The following is a 23,121-nucleotide window of genomic DNA, read 5'->3' on the forward strand; positions in this document are numbered from 1 at the left end:
TTTAATTGCTAACAGCAGGTTGTGAGATTGTAATACATGAATGTTTCTTAGTTTGATTTGCTTTTGGAGGTGTAATGTAAACAGATACCTACCATGGCTGCAGCAGCTGCAGCTTGGTTGACTTGGTGTTGGGCGGCTTTGATTTTGGCCTGCAGGTGAGCCGGAGGGTGAAAGTACTTGCACTTCTCCCTCGAGCAGCGGCCCTTTATGTAGTCCATACACACGGTGACTGTGTTGTCGTTGGTGTCGATCATGGTGCTATCTGCAGGATGGGCAAAGCGACAGTCGTTCTCCCCACGCGTGCAGTTACCCCTCTGATATTCCCGGCATACCTGGGGCAATGGTAAGGATTTGATCATAAACCTAACACACATACACAGTTACACACATAAGTTACAAAGTTACTGGTGAGTCGACGTGATAAAGCAATCCATCTGCTCCGTCATTTCAGATGGTATCAGACAAGGTAACCGATCTTAATGATGGGTTCAGCCATTAATGTTGATTGATAAGCAGAACAGATCCTAACCAACGTTTACAGACTCATTAATCACACCGCATTCATCCATTATTTAAATGAGAACTGTTTTTGTTCTTCCTGAGTCTGACAGAAGGGGGCAGCACTTGCATGAACAATTGGGAAAATGGCTTCTTCATTCTGAACGTACAGACTCAATGAGGCTCATGGGAAATATGAAGCTGGTTACCCTCGAGGGAGGCTGTAGCTGACGTAATTGTCAGCCGCTGGTACACAGTAGCAAACACACGCGCGCACACACACACACACAAAAGGTGGGTGTATATATATTATAAGGCAGCACTGTTTTTTTTTTAATTTAGGCACTCAAAGAGCCTTGCAATAACTTCAGATCTCTGCTCTCGGCGCTCCATCAGACCGTTGAGTCTGAACTGGATTCGAGATGCAATCCTCCACCAAAAGAAATGCAATTTCATGGTGCGTTGTATTGATCTATCAGTTACTGTGATGGAACAAGCCATTTACTAAGTCTGTTTACCAGTCTCCCTGTCTGCGTGCATAAAGGATTTGATTTGTGGTGGACCGGCTGCCAGACAAAAGGCCACCAGCACCGTTATCTGCAAACTGCTCTGTCTCCAGTCCTGACAGCTCATCATCTACGTTCACTGACTGCTGTGAGTGATGGCGTTTCTCTCTTTGCCTGTCCCTTGTTTCTCGTGGGTACCTCTCCCTTTCTCAGATATGTATGCCTACACGTGCACACCACCCCACCACTGCTAACCAGTAACTACTGTTACTTGTCTTATTTTTTTTTAAACGAGAGACTGCCTTGTTGTCAGGCAGATGTTGTAGAGGCGGGTGAGGGAGGGAGGAAACTTGGAGAGAAGGGAAATGTAAGCGTGGTTGACGAATATAGAGTAAAAAGACGAGGAAGGAGATGGAGGAGAAAGTGAGAGCCTTTGGTGATGAGGTGTATGTAGGCTGTCATAGGAAAAAAAAACAGGGGAGGACTGAATGATAGGATTTGATGTTCTCGGGACCAGATGTCTAACTATCCCCTTGAGCTACTTGCATCACCATGGTTGCAGGTGACCAACATATGACTTTATGCATGCTGACATGTTGCAGCATACCGTATGTAAGGAAAAGACAGCAAGACTTCTGGAGCATATTTTCTCAGGAAAACTGTCTGGGGCATTGTCTTCTAAAATTGGAATTTCTCACAGCCTAAAGGAAACAGTCCGTAACACATCAACTGAGCGGTATGTGTGTCGCTCCACAGAATTCCAGCTATGTTTACTTTGAACGACACACACTGGAAACTGAAATATGACTGGCCCCTTTCTCTAAGATATTTTTAGCAAACCTAGTTCCTTTCAAATTAAGAAACTAGGATATGAAATCTCCTCATCAAAAAGCTTCACCCACACATGCAGCCTCACTACCTCTCCTGCAGCCTGACCACCACAGATGCCGTTGACCAACAGGCCTCTCTATCTAAAAGGAAAACAGTGGAATGAGGAGAGTATTTCTGATTTGGTTGATAAATATTTCATATCCTTTTGCTATCGATCTTTTGCAGGACAAATCGTTTTAATCCTTAGTCTGAATCGAGAGGTGCATGCTCTCCTGCTCGCAGCGTCTTGCCTCCACTTATCCTTAACCTCTACAGCATGACTTGTACTAACGCCTCCATAAAATTCAGTCAGCGGCCTTTGCTTTGTTTCTGGTATCTCTGTCTCTGCCTGCTCCAACCCCTCCCCTGATGACCACAACAGGTCTACAAATTGATTTCCTATCTTCCGCCTCCATCTCTCTTTCCTGTCAGTAACCTGTTCTGTCGCTCTGCATGTTGTCCATTCATTCACTTGGTCCAAAGACTTACTCAGCCTCACCCCCATTAATTACCCAGCTACCCAACATTACATCTTAAATGTAACCTTCCTGCATTCTTGCACGCCTCCTGCCTGCCTCCAACGATTTCCCCATTATTCCGCTGCCACTGTTTCTCGGGTGGGGCTACATAATGGATGAGATTGACTTACTGTCCAATTAATGATTATCTGAACGCAGCTGGAGGAGGGGCGCTCATCAGGTTTCAAAGAACTAATTGCTTTCCGAGAAGAAGTAAAGATTTTTCTGAAAATGACATATGTACATTATAACCCGAGCTTGTGCCAGACAAAGTTATCCCCTTCGTATCGATAGAGTCAGCAATGGTAATGTTTGTGGATGCTTTCATTAACATCTCATTCTCTTGCTTAAGTCTGAGAAATAACTCTGTCTTGGTAATGGCATGTAGTTAGTGTAACAGAAATGGTGTAGATACACAGACGTACAAACAAGACTGTTAATATTGAATAGACAGATTCTACATCTGAAAAGCTTCTGTTAGAAAGGTGTGAAAAAGGTATTTCTCCCAATCGTTTTTTATAATCTGCGAGTGGCAAAGGAATCACAAAAAATTATGCAAATCCTCCCGATGTGCTTTCATATATTTTTTCCCCACTTTTTCTTGCGAATGTGTGTAAATGTTTGTGTTCCTCCTCACCTCCAGTCTGTCTGTCCTCATGAGTTTCTGTGCAGCGGCGGCGGCAGCAGCAGCAGCGGGTATGGGAACGCTGGGGTTGCTGGTGACCAGTACGGGGGCACTGGGCAAGATGTCAGCGGGCATCAGGCCGGGCGACACAGGGCCAAGGTAGGGGTTAAATGCAGCAGCCGCTGCTGCAGCAGCATTGGCATTGGTTGCAAGGCTGGGTGTGACTGAAAACATGGGCTGAGAGCACATGCAAAATAAGAGAGTTGGTCAAAATTGATCCACAATGATTTCTCACAGTCTATGTATAAAGATGCTACATATATAATCACATTGTTTCTTCCTCATATAATTATTACCTCTGGTGGATATACAGCATATGAGGCAGAAGATTATCAGTAGCAAAGCAAAAAATAGGAACTCTGATTGTGGATGTGGAAGGAAAGATGCAAAAACAGATAATTAACAGGCTTACGACTGAGGAAAAAGAACATGGCTGCTTGTCTTTCATTTGCACTAACAAGCGTCAGTATGTGGTGTCACCTTCTTCCATTGATCAGATGGAATCACATGCTTCATACCCCAGATATCACACAGTTAGCAGTGCTGATGAAGGACGTCAAGCTGTGTGAGCATGTGAGTGGGGAGAGAGGCTTCACTGTAAGATAAAGTACTGCCTGTATGCGTTGTACTGGAGTTTGACAGAGAGAGGAGTATGCACTGCAAAGTTTTCCCTGCCTGATCCTGACCTCAGCCCCAGTCTAAGGATTGTCTTTTGAGCCCCTGCCAACAGGACACAGTGAGTAATAGAGGAGCGGCAGCCAGGGCTGTACTGATACATTCTTCCTAAAACCTCCTCACTGCTCAGCGATGACTCAGAAAATCAGAAATAATTCTTTCGGCACTGCCCTCTGGAATGTCTGAAGAGTTGTTTGCAATCATAAGGTGCTCTGGAAAAGCAGATGTGTCTCACTCCAGGTGCTCAGATATCAGTTTGAGATATTTGCAGCTTGGGGTTTGGATGGAATAAGCATGATGTCATCTAAAACATTTGCGGTCATGGGGTTTTAACTATGCAGTGATATCATCTTGCAAAGAGTTTGAAGGCTTACTAATAGGCCTTTTTTGGAACACGTCAAAGTTTCAGTATCGATATGAAATTGAATATTCGCATTAATTAACAAAAATGTTATAACACAAACATCTATAATTGCATGCAGGGCTTAATTACGGTTCAGCAGTATTTGTTTTCACTATTCCCAGTAAAATGTGTTATCCTCTCTTTTTCAGGGCATGTTTGCTGTTGTTGTTTTTTGCATAACGGTGGAAAACCTAAAGTTAAGTTTTGCTGAAAAGTCCCCACTACAATTATAATGATCATGACGGTAAAATGTGACGTAACAGTCATTGCACAACTTTATTTATCTAAATTGCGGTTTTACCAATTAGCCACTGAACTGGTTATAATGGACTAAGAAACATACTATATAAAGACATTCAATACATATTGAAACTCTTTGTAAACAAGCTTAAATTCAGGTTTGAATATTCTAAGATTTGTACGTCAGACGCACTGACCTAGTTTGACCTTTCTTTGTTGTAGTGCAAACACTTTGCCACATGAGCCATAACTTCAGCTCCTAAATATTTAAACACAGAGATGTGGCCAATTACACCCAGCCACTGGAATGTCATTGGATTGTGGCTTCATGCTTTGACTTATTTTATTTTCAAAGAGGATCTGTACTAAACAGGTCCTTTCCTACTGTGAGTGAGTGACAACCAGCTGTGACAGACCCTAACCACTTCACTGTGTTCATGGTCCAATGCATGAAATTAAAGTAGGTTACCTAAAACTGAGGAAGGATGGATAGCTGCAGATAAAAGAAAAAAAAGGGGGAAATAAAATGTGGTAGAGGTACTAAGGGTGGAAGAAGGAGACTGAGCTACAAACACAAGGTGAGGTTAGGAAGAATAAAGTCTGATTCTTAGAAAGGTAAGTACCCGGTTTTACCCTTTGATCCCTGTGCACAGAACATGCTCTATTTTCTTGACTTTTCTTTGTAGTGGAGGTCTAAAGCCATCTCTCCTCACTGCTGTCATCCTATCTCCTTCACTTTACCTACCTGTCTTACCCTGCCCATTTATCTATTTCGGCTGCATTCCCTTCTCCCTTTCTTCTTCTGCTGTGTCCTTCTTTGTCAGCTTGTCTTCCTGCTCCTTCTCTCGTCTTGCTTTCTCTCACCCCATGACATAAACAGAAAGGAAGGCTTTCGCAGCTCCAGGGAGATCTATGCTTCTTTAAACCCCCATCCCTCCCAATGGGGCTCTCAACTCAGCCTCTCTTTTCTAGATAGGGTTGATAAGCCATCAGCTAAGTGTGCACTTGCAGATGTGCGTCAAAGCACACAGCATCTTTTGAACTCCTTTGAATAATGTTAGACAAATTCACTCCAGTGCTCTCACTTAAACATAAAGGGACAGTGGAGATGACAGAGGAATTACTTCAAGACTGACTGGCAGTTCTCATTGTTTCTGTAAGGTCTCTGGATCGGTCATGGAAGGATTCATTTGGCTGAACGGGGCTGTGGCTATCACCTTGAACATCCTTGGAGCATGCTGCGCATACATAGAGCAACATCTTAACTCAATTTTGTGTGTGTATGTTATACGGCTTTATGGATGTGCTGCTAATCATTTAAAATAATTCCCTTCATTGCCTTATACCAGGACTGGCTATCCATCCACCCATCCATAGTTAGAACCTAACCCAACTGCCTATTTAATCCATTCATCCATCCATTAGTTTTCTATATTATGCAATGTACAAACGAAAGGAAAAGTAAGAATAAACTTTCATCAAATTAACTAATTCTGTCAATTTTCTTTAAGCTAAACATTTTTTTCAAACTCAGTCACAGAACTGTTTTTCATGGCTTTCATGTTTTTCAGGTTCATTTAAAGAACACTAAACAGACAAACAACCCTACCCACCGGCAGTCCTATGATCGGCCTGAGTGCTGATCATATGATTGCCCTTATGATCGGTTTACATTGGACAAATGCTACAAATATTTTTAGGGGGATTTAAAATCGGGAAAAAAACAACGTTTTCATTAACCCTTACACACTGTTTATACTTCATACCTTTGTAATATGGTCCTATTTGGAATGTATTTGTTTTATTGAATGTGAAACTGGCAAGAACATTCTGGAACTGCTGGGATTTATTATATAACCACTAAACCTATAAACACTGTCTTTATTGTTGTCATTAAGCAAATCCTAGGAAATTACCAAGTATAATTATGAATGTTAATTTAGCAATAATAAACCGTTAGATGATAAAGCACACAAAACTGCTTATTGCAAATTGGTCTGTGCATTCACAGCAGTGGTAGGAAACTTTGTGTATGTGTCACACATGTATTCTACATGTGTGACTGTTTTTCCTATACTCACTGAAATGGCATGGATTCTGGTCCTTATGAGCATCATGTCTGATCAATCTTGTGCTATTTCTCATACAGTGCTTAACAAATTATCAGAACACCCAGTATAAAGTCTGTGTCACAGATGATCTTAATTACACAGCATAATTACCAAAATCACTGCTATCATTGTTTCTGTAGTGATTATTCCACCAGTAAACATCAGCTAATCAAAATTATGCTCCTAATGTTAAAATATAATTGCTGCTGTTATCCATAAATTTTCAAATGTAATGTTTTACAAAAGAGTTGAAAAAATAACTAGAATGTCATTAATTAAGATTAAGACGCAACATTTCAATTATTTACTTGCTGGACAAACAAAAATGTATGTTATGCTTGATTCATTTCTGACTTCTCAGAGAGAAGTCCAGTGTGCCGACTATTTGGGTCTAAAATGTGAATTCAGTTTGTTAGCTGTTCAATAAATACCAATAAAACAAGACAGCTTTCTGAAATATTTGTGTTTTTTTTTTGTTGTTTTAATGACAAGTCGTCAAATAAATTTGTTAAGATCTGTAAAGTGGTAAGCAGTATGTGCTGCACTGACACTTGATCGAGCCAAAGTTTATATTGTGCTGGCTACTGTGCCAAATCTGTACTGTGTAATTTTTTTGTGCCTGCTCACTGTCTTCATATAGAGTATGTGTGTCTGCTTCCCACCATTCATTGTTTCTACTGGTCATGTCAATGCAGAAGCTTCCGAGACAGCATGTTTGCATTGCACCTTGCCAAACCATTCACGCACAGGTACAACCCACAGGAAATAATGGTTTTCAGAGGGCAGCGGTGCTGGTGCTGATGTTACATTTCGGGCCCTCTACAGGAACCTGGGCAAATATGGTGGGAACGCAGCTCTCGTGACAGTGTCAGGTCTCATTTGAGCTGTCACTACTGTCCCATAAAAAATTCACACTGACATCACATGTGCAGTTACACAGTTTCAAAATTCACTAAAACCACCATATTGACCCAGACTAGTGGACATAAAATCCATCTAAATGGATATGGGCCAAACAGAGCCCTCAACTCATTACCACCAAAGGACTGACAAACACAAAACACCTTACAATACTCATCAAAAGACTCAAAAACAAAAAAAATCTTACACAAATCCACTACAAACTGTATCTGGGAACAATATGCTTATTTGCACACTCAGTCACATAGTTACTGAACACACATCTAAATTATACTATATTTGCAGATTTTGCATCTTGCACATCTTCGTCTTGTCTCGTCTACAATATCTTGACAATAACTTGAACCAAAGGAAAAAATGGAGTCAAGCTAAGTTCAATGGATATAACTTTTTAGGAAAATTTAAACAAGAGTTTGTGCTGGCCTTTAATTCACTAAAATCTAACTTCTATCCTTTTTTAAACCCTGATATAATTGTGAGTATTTTTCCGATATCAAACAACATTTTAGACCCACTGCTATAAATGACTAAATTCAATTAACATTTCGTAGTTAAATATTTTTTACCTGTTGAAAACAGAACATTTTAGACATATGGTCATTGGTATGGGTATTTATTGTAATAATTATCCATAATTAAGCCCAGAATGTTCAAACCGTTATATTAATAGGTAAGTAACCGTAAGTACTCTGTCCACTGACAAGGTCCAGCAAATCAAGCCAACTTGCATATTAAAAATGGATGGCTATAGAGTGGTTATTAGTTTTTTGGACGTGTATTTGAATAGAATGTTTTATATGCAATGTGCAGTTAATTGCCACTTTATTAGGTACATAATTATTAATAGCTTTACGCCCCATTTTGCCTTTAAAACATCTTTAATTCAACAAGGTCTTGCTCAGAGACTGTTTTGAAAAGTGCTTTGTTTGATTAAGATCTTGTGAATGGAGCCCATTGGAGTACTGTGGACTCACTGCCATGTTCAAGAAACCAGTTTGAGATGAGTTTGAGATGAGTCTGAGCTTTGCGACATGGCACTTTAGTCTGTTTAAAGCGGGCATCAGAAGGTGGGTACACTGTGCTTATAAAAAGATATATTCAGGTAGGCTGTGGTATTTAAATGATGCTCAGTTAGTATGATGGGGCGCCAAGAAATTATTCGCTACATCATTAAATCACCACCACTGGCAGCTTGAAAGGTTGATAGAAGGCATAACGGATCTATGCTTTCTTGTTGTTTTCGCCAAATTCTGACCTTACTACCTGAAGGTCACACTAGATATTGAGATTCATCACACTGGGCCAAGTTTTTCCAATCTTCTGTTGCCCACAAGATTGGAAAAACTTGAACCTTGAAGCAGTACCCCATCTACTTCAAGGTTCAAAAGGTTGTGCATTCAGAGAAGCTCTTCTGCATACTTTGGCTGTAGCAAGTGGTTAGTGGAGTTACTGCTGGATTCCTATCGGCTCAAAGAAGTCTGTCCATTCTCCTCCGACCTCAGGCATCAACAAGGCATTTTGCTGCTCAGTGGACATTTTTCAGAGAATTCTCTACAAACCTCCAGGGTTTGTAGAGATGTGTAGAAAGGTGGACAAGAATATACCTGCTGCTCGGTCTGTGGCTTTTTGTCTGACTCAGGGACCACGGCGTTGTTCTTTGTAGACATATTTTCCTCATTGCCTTGTTTAAACCGCCAAAAATGGTGGTTTAAATTTCGTGACTCACTGACGAACCATTTTGTGGCATGCAGTCTAACGACATCGCATTTTGGTGCCTGTTCGGATCACTTGGAACCTCAGGCGAGCAGGTACTAAAAAAGGTACCTGGTACCAGGCACTATGACCTAATGGAAAACCCTGAAAACGTGGCGAACCGTGCCAAGTCGATCTGAGTAGGTACTAATGGAAAACTGACTTTTGACCATGTCTACATGCCAAAATGCACTCAGTTGATGCTATGTGATTGGCTGATTAGACATTTTTGTTAATGGGCAGTTGAACAGGTGTACCTAATAAACTGTCTGGTGAGTGACTACTCACCACTGGTTGTAGCTGTGTGCCGGGCATCATGGCGTTAGCGAGCTGCATCTGCTGGGCCAGCATGGCCATGTTTTTCTGTTGGATGAGGTTGTTTCTTCCATTGATCTCCAGCTGGGTCTTTAGGTGAGGAGGAGGATGCAGGTACTTACAGTTCTCTCTGGAACAGCGGCCCTGATGGGATGAGAGACGAAGAGAAAGGAGGAGACAAGGAGGGCAAAATCAAGGGAGGGGGGTGGGGAAGACAGACACATGGGAAGTGGTGGATTAGAATCCTGTTCCCTTTAACCACAGCCTAATGTATAGAAGTAATGAGCCTTGAATTAAGTCGCTTCCCTCCTATTTAACCGGTGCCGACCTCACATCCTTGACATCTGGGCCTGTCACTCTTTATGCCATAAAGCAGACCAATCAGTTCTGCAGAAGATGTAGGCTTACCACCTTCTCTATTTTCTCAAGGTCCCATTGGGAGACAAATTAGCTCCAAGAGCAGAGATAAAGAGGATTAACTGTCTATCTGCTCCTTCTAAGAGATTGCTTTACACAAAGCAAACATTCAACAAACACAATGTTGCCGTGTGTCTGTGATAAAAGGAACACTTCGTTGTCTGGAAATTATTTTTTTGGTTTCATTTGTTTATTATTTGATCAAAATCATGAACTTTGTGATCATAATTTCTTCAATGCTGAAATAACATCTTTAAATTAAGTTTAATTTTAAAAGTAAAAACAATTGCGTTGAATTGATTCGGCATTGTTGGTCTAACCCCAAAGAAAATTTGTTTTGGGAATCTAAATTAGCAAAAGCTCCCCAGTCTCCTCCATCCTACCACCTAAGAAGCTGTTCAACTTGATGCTCGATGTTTTAAAAAGCCCTGTGAATCACCATTGATCTCCACTCAATTCAAACAAATGAGCCATGTGTCAATATGGGACATAATTTCAGTAAAGATGAGGCGGGAGAACTGATGTAGGATCGATACGTGATTGGAGACTCCTGTGACACGAAACATAAACACATTATGGCAATCTAATGCTGTATTATGCTACTATGCTAGAGACTGTGGTCTGTGTCTGTGCGGACTCACTGCTGTGGGTGCTTATATTCATTCTGCAGCCAGCAGCCCAAAGGGAGGAGAGAATGTAATTTACACTCTCATAATGCCTGCTCCACTGAACACTCCCCTGGCTAGGTGTAATATCTTAGATATCTCCACCTCTCTTTCACTCCCCCTTTCTTCCTCATTCTCTCCCTTTCACATCAATCCCCATACATCCTGAGCCCCGTGCTGATATTTGCTCTCCTCATCATGAATACAGAGCAGCGCAAGTGCCGACGTACTGCTGTGATCTGTGTATATATTCATGTATGTGTGCAGCATTTGTACTACTCCTTGCCTTTGTCAGCTTCTCTCTCTGTCTTCTTCTTGTGCCTCAACCACCTCATCAAAATGCATCCTCAATCCATCTATTCCCATTACTGCTTTATGTAAATCTTTTTTCAGGGGGATTGGGAAACCAGCCCTGCGACAACTCCACAGTGTCCCCTCCCATGGGGAATTAAAGGTTGGCTGTCATGCGACTGCTTATCTCAGTGAGATTACCTGCTGCTCACTGTGGCCTACTATGACACCTTCCTTCACAGCCTAACACATACACTCTCCCACTCTGGCTTTATGCTTAACGCCTCTCTTCTTTCTCCTCCTTTCACTTCCTGGTCTTGCTCTGTCTCTGCCTCTCTCCCATTTATTCTGCCTAGCTACAGCATGAAAGGTACTTTGCATTGGAGAGCAGCAGAATGTCAAGACTTCATCCAGCATTTTGATTGGCTAAAAGCTGTGAGGAATAGCATTCCCAGCCTGACCATTGGCCCAAAGGCACACATTGACAATGCTCCAAGTCATCCCTCCCGGTTCATCCCTATGTGGCTGTAAACTATTGATCAGTGTTAATTGGTTAATGTCTTTTGATTTTCAGGGTACATTCCCTCTGGACTCAAGCATGTCAAATCCAGCCGTGTGTGTGTGCTTGTGTGTGTGTGTGTGTGTGTGTGTGTGTGTGTGTGTGTGTGTGTGCGTGCGTGCGTGCGTGCATGTGTGTGTGTGTGCAATCAACTGTGACAATGCGGCCCCTCAATTACATAAATTACAGCTCTATCTGAGGGCTGTAATTTATGTAAGCTCTTTTTCAGCGGGGTTCCCTGCATCAGTTTTCAGTGGTCAAAGCTCAAAAGGTTTTAAACACTTACACATTTTAACAAGCCATACTGGGAATAAGCTGCAAAATAATTACTTCAAGAATAAGAAACTTTTGTAAAGGTTTTTAAAGAAGAAAAGGTTTAAGCTTCTGGTAAACAGGTGGTGGAAGTGCTTTTCTATGACGAGCAAGAATGTAGATGATCTCATGTTGCCAGTTTTTTATCGAAATATTTATATAAAAAACAACTACCTGACATTCTGGTGCTTTTAACTGGCACCACTCAATCGTTCACTGCAGTCAAACAGTGTTATTTTCAAAATAACATGGACAAAATTCTTAGGTTATGTTTTCGAAAAAGGTATTTTCTTTCTCGAAGATGAACAATATCAGCAAATTACGTGGATCCTGATAAAGACAGAATCTGAATTATCGTTTATTGGCTACATTCAGAAAGGTCAGCACCCTGATATATTCATCCCCCTCTATTTTCACCAGCAGGGCCATTATCTATAGCAGCGTTGTTGTTCTCCGAACAATGCCATGCATGAGCCCGTGGTCCTTGCCAATCATTGTCTGTGATGTTAATGTTTTGGCTTCTCTCTTGTGCCTTTTCACCTGTCTCCTGTCCTCCATGGAGACGTTAATATGCTAACAGACTACCAGCATCTGTCTCTCAAGCACTCTCCCTACTGCTCCATCTTCTTTTCCTCTCATCTTATTTTTGTCTCTTCTGTCTTTTTCCAGTTCTTCAGGTCCAGTTCTCTGCAACTCCCTGCCCCATTCTTTCTTCTTAAGAATTAAGCAAGTTTCACATGTTTGGTTCACTCTCCAAATAATGGCGGTAGCTATTCCTCAAATCCAGATTCTAACACTTGAACCAATTTACCTTCCCAATATTTTAGTTGAAGCAAAGAATAGTTAAATGGTTAGCACTTTAAAGACAGGAAATCACTTTTCACTATTAAGGTGTATGGAGAATAGAGCAATCTGTTGTTAAAAATCACCTTAGCCTCATTAAACCAGATTTCTCCCATGTTTATTATAGTTCCACACATGCAGGTTATTCTGGTTCGGCACCCAGTACCAACTTTTCAGCTGGTCTCCAGCTTCACTATATAAAGGGGAGAAATCTCATTAGCTTTATCATGCACACCTGTCCCTCGAACCTCCCTGACACTGCCCCTTGAGCTCACAGTACCAAACCTCCCCTGCAGCTGAGCCAGCGACCGAACCTCCGCCACAGTAAGTAACAAGGAAGTCTTGGCCAAGATGTTCGACAGCTACACTGAGAGTTTCTGAAACCCACAGAGTCAATAAGTCATAAGTAATAATAAGTTATAAGTCAGTAGATAAACTGATCGATTTCCAGATTGTGAGTTTAACCCAGAAAATTGGAGTTTTGGTCGAGAATGCAACATCCTCGACGTCTGGGCAACCACCTTCGGTTGCAAGGTGCAGTCGGAATCCTTGTAGAAACTGCAGTTCCTCTCACACAGATTGGAAAATGTTTACAAATAATTGCTTACTAAAATGCTTGCTAACTTAATAAATACAACAAATTGTTACCAGATTCCAATCAATCTGTCCAAATGAGCAAAACTCGCCTGTGATGAGTCTCTTTCCAACAGTGGACTTAATTCATTTAAATGCAAGGTTCTGGTTATATTCCTATATAATAGCATGGCTGCCAAGTACCTACAGGGAGTACAGAATTATTAGGCAAGTTGTATTTTTGAGGATTAATCTTATTATTGAACAACAACCATGTTCTCAATGAACCCAAAAAACTCATTAATATCAAAGCTGAATGTTTTTGGAAGTAGTTTTTAGTTTGTTTTTAGTTTTAGCTATTTTAGGGGGATATCTGTGTGTGCAGGTGACTATTACTGTGCATAATTATTAGGCAACTTAACAAAAAACAAATATATACCCATTTCAATTATTTATTTTTACCAGTGACACCAATATAACATCTCCACATTCACAAATATACATTTCTGACATTCAAAAACAAAACAAAAACAAATCAGCGACCAATATAGCCACCTTTCTTTGCAAGGACACTCAAAAGCCTGCCATCCATGGATTCTGTCAGTGTTTTGATCTGTTCACCATCAACATTGCGTGCAGCAGCAACCACAGCCTCCCAGACACTGTTCAGAGAGGTGTACTGTTTTCCCTCCTTGTAAATCTCACATTTGATGATGGACCACAGGTTCTCAATGGGGTTCAGATCAGGTGAACAAGGAGGCCATGTCATTAGTTTTTCTTCTTTTATACCCTTTCTTGCCAGCCACGCTGTGGAGTACTTGGACGCGTGTGATGGAGCATTGTCCTGCATGAAAATCATGTTGTTCTTGAAGGATGCAGACTTCTTCCTGTACCACTGCTTGAAGAAGGTGTCTTCCAGAAACTGGCAGTAGGACTGGGAGTTGAGCTTGACTCCATCCTCAACCCGAAAAGGCCCCACAAGCTCATCTTTGATGATACCAGCCCAAACCAGTACTCCACCTCCACCTTGCTGGCGTCTGAGTCGGACTGGAGCTCTCTGCCCTTTACCAATCCAGCCACGGGCCCATCCATCTGGCCCATCAAGACTCACTCTCATTTCATCAGTCCATAAAACCTTAGAAAAACCAGTCTTGAGATATTTCTTGGCCCAGTCTTGACGTTTCAGCTTGTGTGTCTTGTTCAGCGGTGGTCGTCTTTCAGCCTTTCTTACCTTGGCCATGTCTCTGAGTATTGCACACCTTGTGCTTTTGGGCACTCCAGTGATGTTGCAGCTCTGAAATATGGCCAAACTGGTGGCAAGTGGCATCTTGGCAGCTGCACGCTTGACTTTTCTCAGTTCATGGGCAGTTATTTTGCGCCTTGGTTTTTCCACACGCTTCTTGCGACCCTGTTGACTATTTTGAATGAAACGCTTGATTGTTCGATGATCACGCTTCAGAAGCTTTGCAATGTTGAGACTGCTGCATCCCTCTGCAAGATATCTCACTATTTTTGACTTTTCTGAGCCTGTCAAGTCCTTCTTTTGACCCATTTTGCCAAAGGAAAGGAAGTTGCCTAATAATTATGCACACCTGATATAGGGTGTTGATGTCATTAGACCACACCCCTTCTCATTACAGAGATGCACATCACCTAATATGCTTAATTGGTAGTAGGCTTTCGAGCCTATACAGCTTGGAGTAAGACAACATGCATGAAGAGGATGATGTGGACAAAATACTCATTTGCCTAATAATTCTGCACTCCCTGTATGTAGTTTCAGAGCAACAGAGACAGTCAGCAGACTGACTGTCTCTGTTGTTTTATCACCATCTTGACGTACCAAATTCTCTCTGAAAACGGCACATGACTGTGAGTCGTCATAGACCAGGTCCCTAACTTTAACATGGCCATTTCAAGATCGCAAGTTTATCGCACACCGTTGTAATAATTCTGTGACTGAAGCCGGTACAAAGATTAACATATCAATTTGTGTCAGCATACAGTGATAGATAAGTGAGTGGATATAAAAAGATTTTATTCTGAAATCTTTAATCTTAAGGAGACCCTTGGTTGTGACTTGTGGGGCACAGAATTGGTAATTATCTGCTTTTTGTTTTTTCCTAATAAGTGTGTCACGTATTTATAAGAAGGAATAAAACAATTTAATTTCAGGAATTATACAAACTATTACTGCTGTAGTAGTAGTAGTAGTTGTTGTTCTTGTTGTTGTTGTTGTTGTATTATTAATACTACTATTCCATAGCAGTAATTACTGTCAATATGTTTTTTTAACTGCTGCTTTATTTTATCATCAGATGTAAGTGTATTTTTTGTCATGTCTCGCTCCCATCATCCCCTGGTTCTGAGGTTTCTTCCTGTTAAAAGGAAGATTTTTCTCCCCTTTGTTGCTAAGTGTTTGCTCAAAGTGAATCATTTGATCATTTTATTGTAGAGGTTTTACCTTCAAATATAAAGTGTCTTGAGGCGACAGCTGTTGTGATTTGGCACTATATAAATAAAATTTAATTGAACTTAAAATGTATTATATACATAAAGGGATCAAGGGTCAAGACACTGACCCACATGTTTACGAAGTCATCGAATCACTATTTTTGCGTACATGTAAATGTTTTGGGGCACTGTGATCTGAAACTCGCAATGTCGGTCTTACTTGTTGCCTGCGGTGCTTTGACAGCTCTCTGAAAGATGTGCCTGAGGAATTCCAGTGAATAAAACCTGTGGCAGAACTCCTCTCAGAGATTGGCAACAGAGGCAAAGACAAGAACAGAAGAAGTAGAAGGCAGACAGTCAGAGAGAGCTACAGAAAAGCAAAAGGGAGTGAGACAGACAGAGACACAGATGCAGAGTGTGCTTTTCATATTAATATTAATCAAAGTGGTCTGTGCAAGTGATTTCGGCTGTGCCTTTGTTGGCATGTATCTACAGTATATCCTCCAAAGAGCTGAATGGCACATTGCTTTCCACAAAGTCCTTCTGCGCGTTCACTCCCGTAATCACACACTGATTCTGAATGATCTTTTAATCTACCCATCCAGAATGACTCATTCCAACTTAACCACACATAATCCAACAGCCTCTGATCTTTTCCGCATTTTCACTCTGTCTCTCCTCTCGGTGTGCCTGAGCTCCCCTCAAACCACGGCTGCACAGTGAACACCGTGACCAGTGTGACAACTGTAGAGCTTAAGTCTGGACGGCCACCGTTCCAAGTCCCTTTGCATTATTAATTCTCTCTCAGTGGAACTGCCTTTCCCTCCTGCTCCCAAAGACAAGCATCAATCAAGAAAGTGCCGTCTGGTTCAGGGCTGTGGTGAGAATACACAAGCTCACACGCACACGCAGACACGCACTCTGGGGCATGTGCTTTCCTGACCAAAGGTTCCTGTTGGCAAGCATACGTCAGACAAAATATGACATCAGATACGGTACAAAGAACAGCCTGTCTGAGGACTCAGAGTGCTGCCAGACAAGCCAATGTTGTTAGTACGCGCACACATACACCCCGCGCACACAGACACACGTACACACTCTAAAACAGAATTTTTATTAAGCAATACAGCTCAGCTGCAAACCACTGGCAAATCAGGCAGTATGTTAGTAGGTAAACCCGATGACAAACATGTTTTTCGGAGACAAAAAACATCCTGTTTTCATTGCCTTCCCTTTTTCCACCTCTCCCTGTTCCATAGCTAATACCAGCCGGCTATATAAGTCTCATTATCTCGATCCAATCATTTATTAAATCTGGAACACCCCAGGTGCATTAGTATATTAGCCTGGATCAGTTAATGACCTTAAAATCTCATTTAACTGGGCAGAGGGATAAGCCGTTGAGACAACGACAAAGATAGACGTGTGGACAAAAGAATCACAGACAATGATAGACGAGGTGACGCAACACACCTGGTAGAAACTAGTAATGGAACATAACAGCGGACGAATACCGCCGAACGTCACGGCTGACGTAGAATCCGAGGAAAGCTTTTAGCTGCAGTGCTCAATTAGCCAAAACACCAATTACATTGCCCAATAGCACACAGAGTGTTAGCATGTTTTGGGTGGACGTTGGTACAAAATCATTAGCATAGGAAGTTAATGACGGGGCAAAATCATTAGCCCCCGTGGCTAATGACAACACTCTGCTGCTGCTGAGCTGAACTGCTCTTGTGATCTATTACCATACATGACGGACATATCTAACTCAAGCAGCTCATGTCAGAGGAGCATTTGACATTTTGATTCATTTATTACTGGCTATCATTCTCCTTTTTTTTAAAAAATTAATATTATGCTCTGCATTAATCAGTCCTTTTTCAAGGTAAGATACAGAGAGAGCTCACAAATCCCAGTGCTTCTTTTATTTGCTCTGAATACACTGGCTAAATCACATCAATCAAAATATCAAAAAATAATGATAAAAGCCTAGAATTAGGATTTGGTAGGATTTTTTTGTTAAGATTGTCTGGATTTAATCGTGAAAAAAAACCCAGATCCCATGCAGGACAGATTTTGAAATTCTTTCCATTTTGCTGTGAGGAAATGAACGAAAGCCTCCAAACAGATGATCAAGAAACAGGCACTTGCTGAAATCACATGAAGTGGACAGAAATGTCTGAGGAATTACAGTGGCATTGCTATTTTACCACCAGTACTGACTTATTTCACAGTGGGCCACCCGACAACTAAAGGAGTGCACTGGAATTGGTTCAGAGAGTGTATACCATGTAATCATTAGACTCCCTTGAGGCCGGGCAAATGAGGATAAGGCATACCTTCTGTATGTGCTGCTGACCGGTCTGAAAGTGAACACCAGCATGGTTAAAAAAAGTCAGCATTAGCACCCAAGAAATAAAAAAAAAGGATTAAATGAAATGTCAAAGTGACCAAGTCAGCAGCAGAGCCTTTTTTCATCTTTGCTCACTATGCTCCTTCTAGTAAAGTCACACAGCTCAGACTTCTTCATTTTATTTTTCACTTGCTTATAGGGCTGTTCGATATAACCATATATATCGGATGACGATATAAAAACATCTATCATTTCATTTTACGCTATCATTTGTTTCGTGGTATCGCAAAATAAACTGTTTACTGCAATATTTTTTCATTATTTTGATGGTCACTGTAGTGGCTATATTAATTTCTTAAAGTTCTCTCTTTCTCTTATATTTAATATAACCACACTACAGACAAGCGCTTGTTTTTATGCGTTGTTGTTATTTCCACATAAACCTTTCACAATAAAGCTCAAGATCCTGTTGAGACTTTTCAAAATACACAGAATCACGTGAAAGATCTAGAGCAGGGGTCCCCAATCTCAGTCCACGAGGGCCGGTGTCCTTGCAGGTTTTAGATCTCACCCTGGGTCAACACACCTGAATCACATGATTAGTTCATTACCAGGCCTCTGGAGAACTTCAAGACACGTTGAAAAGGTAATTTATCCATTTAAATCAGCTGTGATGCATCAAGGACACATCTAAAACCTGCAGGGACACCAGCCCTCATGGACTGAGATTGGGGACCCCTGCTCTAGAGTATTTACGGATGAGAAGCAAAAAAGAGCCGTCAGGTGCTAAAAAATAAACCTTAGACTCAAACAGAACAGGCTTTCCCCCGCAGCACGCTGTGTAATAAATACTCACAAAGAAAACGGCGGCCGTTACAATCTATGTCTAAAAATGTATAATTTCATGCATCGGTTAAAACACTCAACGCCCAGCTGGAAACACTTCCCGCAAGACGAGCTGCCCGAGATTCACAGAATTTACAGAAAATGTTACATTTTTGTGATTTATATCGTTATCGGACGATATATGTCTTAATATCGGGATATGAGATTTTGGTCATATCGCACAGCCCTACTTGCTTATAGAATCTGCTTTAAAATGCGGGATGAAAACGTTCAAATAAAAAAAAGTCTCTGTGGCGTCTGACCCTCTCGGCTGCATTATAGGTGGGAAGTGTTATCTTGGCTCCAGCGGGAACGTCATTGTAGAGTTGGGTAAGGCAAAGTCCCTAATTAGCTTTGTTCTCATTTAGTCTACAACGCTATCTCCTCTCAGACAGACAAATACACACATTTTCAAACACATATACACACATATAGACAGCAATGCAGAGAGAGGCGAGAGAGACCACCCCACAGCCCCTGAGATCTGGCCCTTCTTCTCTATTTCTCTTTCAATTAACCCTCTTCCTCCATCCTCTATCCGTTCATCTTTTTCTCTCGGCCTTTATCTCTCCTTCACTCTCTGTCTGAGCGTTCCCTATTCACAATCTTTAAAGTTTAGTCTAATTCAGTTTTATCTCCCATTCACTCTGTCAAAAAGGCAGGCAAAGAGCAGACCCATTAAAACAGGCTTAATGGAAGACTGTTGAACAGGCAGACAGGATTCAACAGCTTTTAGACCTAATTATTTCCTGCCCATCATTGTAACGCTCGTTCTGCAGTTATACTGTATGGGCGTCACTGGCTGCTGGGGACAGACCTCTGTTCTTTTTTTGGATTTTCTTCATCTAAACCTTCCCCCTCTTTTCATATCTTGCTCTCCATCAATTTTCACTCTGCTTAAATTGCTTTACACTTATTGTCATTAAGTGTTCATTAAGAGGTGGGCTAAAGAGTTTGTTTGTTTTTTTAATTGTTTGCTTATGACTCTATTTCAAGGCGGGGGAAAAAAGATGGAGTTGTCCTTGTAAATGAACAAAAGATGCTTGCTGACAAAGAATGGCAGCTGCCTTTGGTTTGTGCTGTGATCTTTAGCAACTACATAAAGTGGCTCCGAAGTGAAAACAAAAGATGCTGTTGGCAACAGGAGACGGGCAACAGAGAGCGCTGCTCTCAGCCAGTGAAAACTGCATTTGACCTGGTCGCTGGAGAGCAAGAAAAACAGTTCGATGCCTTCTCTGCATAATGACCTGAAGAAGGCCTTAATATCAAATGACTGTTCTTTTTTTATGAGTCAAGATCAGATGCAGTAAAGTCAGCTGGCTGGAATGTTTTATTCAGCTCTTCTGATGAGTCATGGGGGACATGGCAGATAATCACAAGACCACAACCTAAAGCTTCAGAGTGTGAAAAACTGAGGGAAAGTTGTCAAATGCTAGTAGAGACATCTCTTCTTACATCCATGTGTGGCACATCTTCATTCACGCTCACACATACTCCTTCAACAAAGGGTGTCACTGTACTGGCATCAGCAGCTAGTGTCATTGCCTTGAGGTTAAAGCAGATAAGAGAGGATTAGCATTCATTACTCCACAGAGTGATGATACACCCACTGCAAGCACACACAAAATGATGCACGGGCATTCTTAAAGCACACACACTCGAGGAGCGTAGCCAAATGCTTTTCTCCAAAGATTATATTAATAATAGAAGGGAAGTACAAAGGAAACAACAGTAATACAGCATGTAATCCTTTGTATCATCAACAACTGCAGAGCTGGAAATCCTTAAACTGAAGCCTTTGGGATACATGACGAGTTTTGGCATTGTTGGGGGAAAAGAAAAAGAAAATAAGCACAACAGTAAAAAGGAATTAGCTATTCAGTGCAAGATTCTTCTATTTCCATGATGGTTTCATGATGAAGTTACCCGTTTCCCATGTGCACTACCCAAGAGCACTCAGAACAAAAGTAAGAATTGTTTAAAAAACGGATAAATAGGCATCTTCCCCCCCCCTCAGAATCTTGTCTTCTCTACAGGAAAGGAGCATTCAGCACAGAGTGTCTTTTTCCTGTAAAGAGCCAAAAGGGAGCAAAAGTAAAAGACGGACAGAAAGAATAGAAACAAAGACTGAGATGGAGTCACGGGTTAAGGATGTATTCTGTTGGGGTGATATATCATGTAGAAAAGCATGACACAATGTGTCTTAATTCTCTTCCACACACACTGTGCACAGCAGAGCAAAGGGCCATCACCCCCCTCCGTCTTCACATAGCGCCTTCCGGCTGCACACTCATCCACATCGATCCACATTGATCAAAGTCGGTTTGTACCACTTCAGCAAAGAGCGGGGAAACGCTGGACAGGGTGATCACCTTCTCTAAGCCTCTCTCACAATAGACTCATCTTGTCAGAGCTGCCACTGCCACGTATTGTATCCCGCTGTAGTCGCAACACGTAATGTTGTCCATCCACAAAGCCAATTAGAAAGAAAAAAGTATGAACAAATTCGGGCTAAAACTGAACAGAATTTATACAGGAGCTTACATGAAAAAGCTTGCTTGAGAAAATAAGGATCTGACTGCACTCTAGATGTCATTCAGATCAAATATTTGTGAGGACACGTAGTCCAGTCTAGACTTAAAATACCAGCAGGGAAGCTGCGGTGGTAGACACTGCGGTGACAGACAGCAAGCTGTCGGCAGACCCAACACAACACAGCTGCTGTAGCCCTTCTGATGGCTGAGCCTGATACCGATGTAATCCAGTTAAAGCCTCCTGAAGAATCACAATGTCTAACAGCAAGCCCTGCAACATGCACTATAACAATAAAGGGATATTACAGACATTCTTCAATATTGCACATGCCGAAGAGCCGGCTGGCACCACTCCCGTTCACTTCCGCACTCCCTTTCTCTGTTATTACTTTCCTTCCATCTACACACCATCTTCCTGCACTTCCCTTTTCTCGACCTGTCCATCATTGTCCATGTGACATAATTTGATTTCTGTCCATCACTCTTTCATTGTCTTTCACTTTATTTCGTTGCTACACAGTCTCTTTTCCTTTGTGGCGTCACCCTCGTGCCTCATCTGTGTCTCTGCAGGGATTACACTCTCGGTGTCTTTTATGTCACGATGATGCAACTGGTGATGCAGACATTTTCTGCAAATGACACCGTCTCATTGCGTCATCTCACCTTGTTCTATTTGTCATTGTTTACTTGTTTTATTTCATTTCATGTGTTCATTTGCTCAGGTTTGCATGAGTTGCATGTTTCCGGGTGGGTTTTACAGCTAGTCTTTGTAGGAAGAAAAGGAGAGAAGAGCCGTGCTGAAAGCAGCCAAACATCCGCTCCATAATGGTCATGAAGGATCAATACTGCATGGCGACAAAGTGCTGATAAACAGTGTGGTTTCTGTTAATTAGCACTTCTCTAACGATCTCTCTCTCTCACACATTTTCTCCTCCTCTTTTCCCTACTCTTTCACTTTCTGTACTTCCCTCCCACCCTCTTCATTCCCTTCCATTAAAACCCTTTGTTTCTCTGACTTGATCGCTTGGTCACTCCTCTAAGTCTGCTGACGCTGTCCTCCCAACCAACACTCTATCTCCGAGCAAAGAAAACAAAGTGAGGGGAGGAATCCGAGTTCTTTTCACAAGCGTGATGAATATCCCACTCCTGTGTTTGTGGCTGACGGCTCTCAAGGATGAGATTTAATGAAGCTCTCATCCAACTCTGATTATTTTCTAATTAAAGGAAGGAGTGATGAGGGCAATGAGTAAATTCATGAATGCATGTTTATAACTGCGAGGCAAAAAAACCCCCAAAAAACAAAACGACAAATACGCCAATGACAGACGCCAAAGACAGTAATCACACTCAGCTGAATCTTGTTTACTGTGCTCCATTGGGAATGGAGGTCATTTGGCAGGAATACATGATCGTAGCACTTAAACAAATTACAAATCTAGCACAGAAGTATGTTTAACATGTTCAGCAAAATGCGCATGCAGCTGCTGTAAATATTTTTTCTTACTTGCATTAATCCAGCTGGACTTCATGGTTAAGAAACTGGATATCTGCAAACATTTTTTTTAGGATGCTCGGGAGTTAGGAAACTTTAGAGGCAGTTTTTCATACCTCTTGTATTTTGCCATTCAGTTCTTGTAGTTATTTGTCAAATGTGTTGCTTAGTTGGCCTTTTTAGAAGGTGAAAAAATAAAACCCTAATTAATATCTATGCTGTTTAATGTAAATGTTGTGTTTAAAA

The 23,121-nt window shown here is 41.5% G+C and overlaps 1 protein-coding gene across 12 annotated transcripts in view; it reads right to left on the minus strand.

The window, feature by feature from the left end:
• The window catches only part of LOC120720058 (muscleblind-like protein 1), a 68,374-nt gene that overhangs the window by 11,913 nt on the left and 33,340 nt on the right, over positions 1–23,121 (minus strand). For all 12 annotated transcript variants that reach the window (XM_040009666.1, XM_040009677.1, XM_040009669.1 and 9 more), the window contains 3 exons: positions 9,468–9,638; positions 3,030–3,254; positions 93–332 (listed from right to left, as the gene is read on the minus strand). In XM_040009666.1, the coding sequence (XP_039865600.1) occupies positions 93–332; positions 3,030–3,254; positions 9,468–9,638 (636 nt within the window). The remainder of the gene's footprint in view (positions 1–92; positions 333–3,029; positions 3,255–9,467; positions 9,639–23,121) is intronic.

Source organism: Simochromis diagramma, unplaced genomic scaffold, assembly GCF_900408965.1.
Source record: "Simochromis diagramma unplaced genomic scaffold, fSimDia1.1 OVJJ01000344.1, whole genome shotgun sequence".
In the NCBI taxonomy this organism is placed as follows: domain Eukaryota; kingdom Metazoa; phylum Chordata; class Actinopteri; order Cichliformes; family Cichlidae; genus Simochromis; species Simochromis diagramma.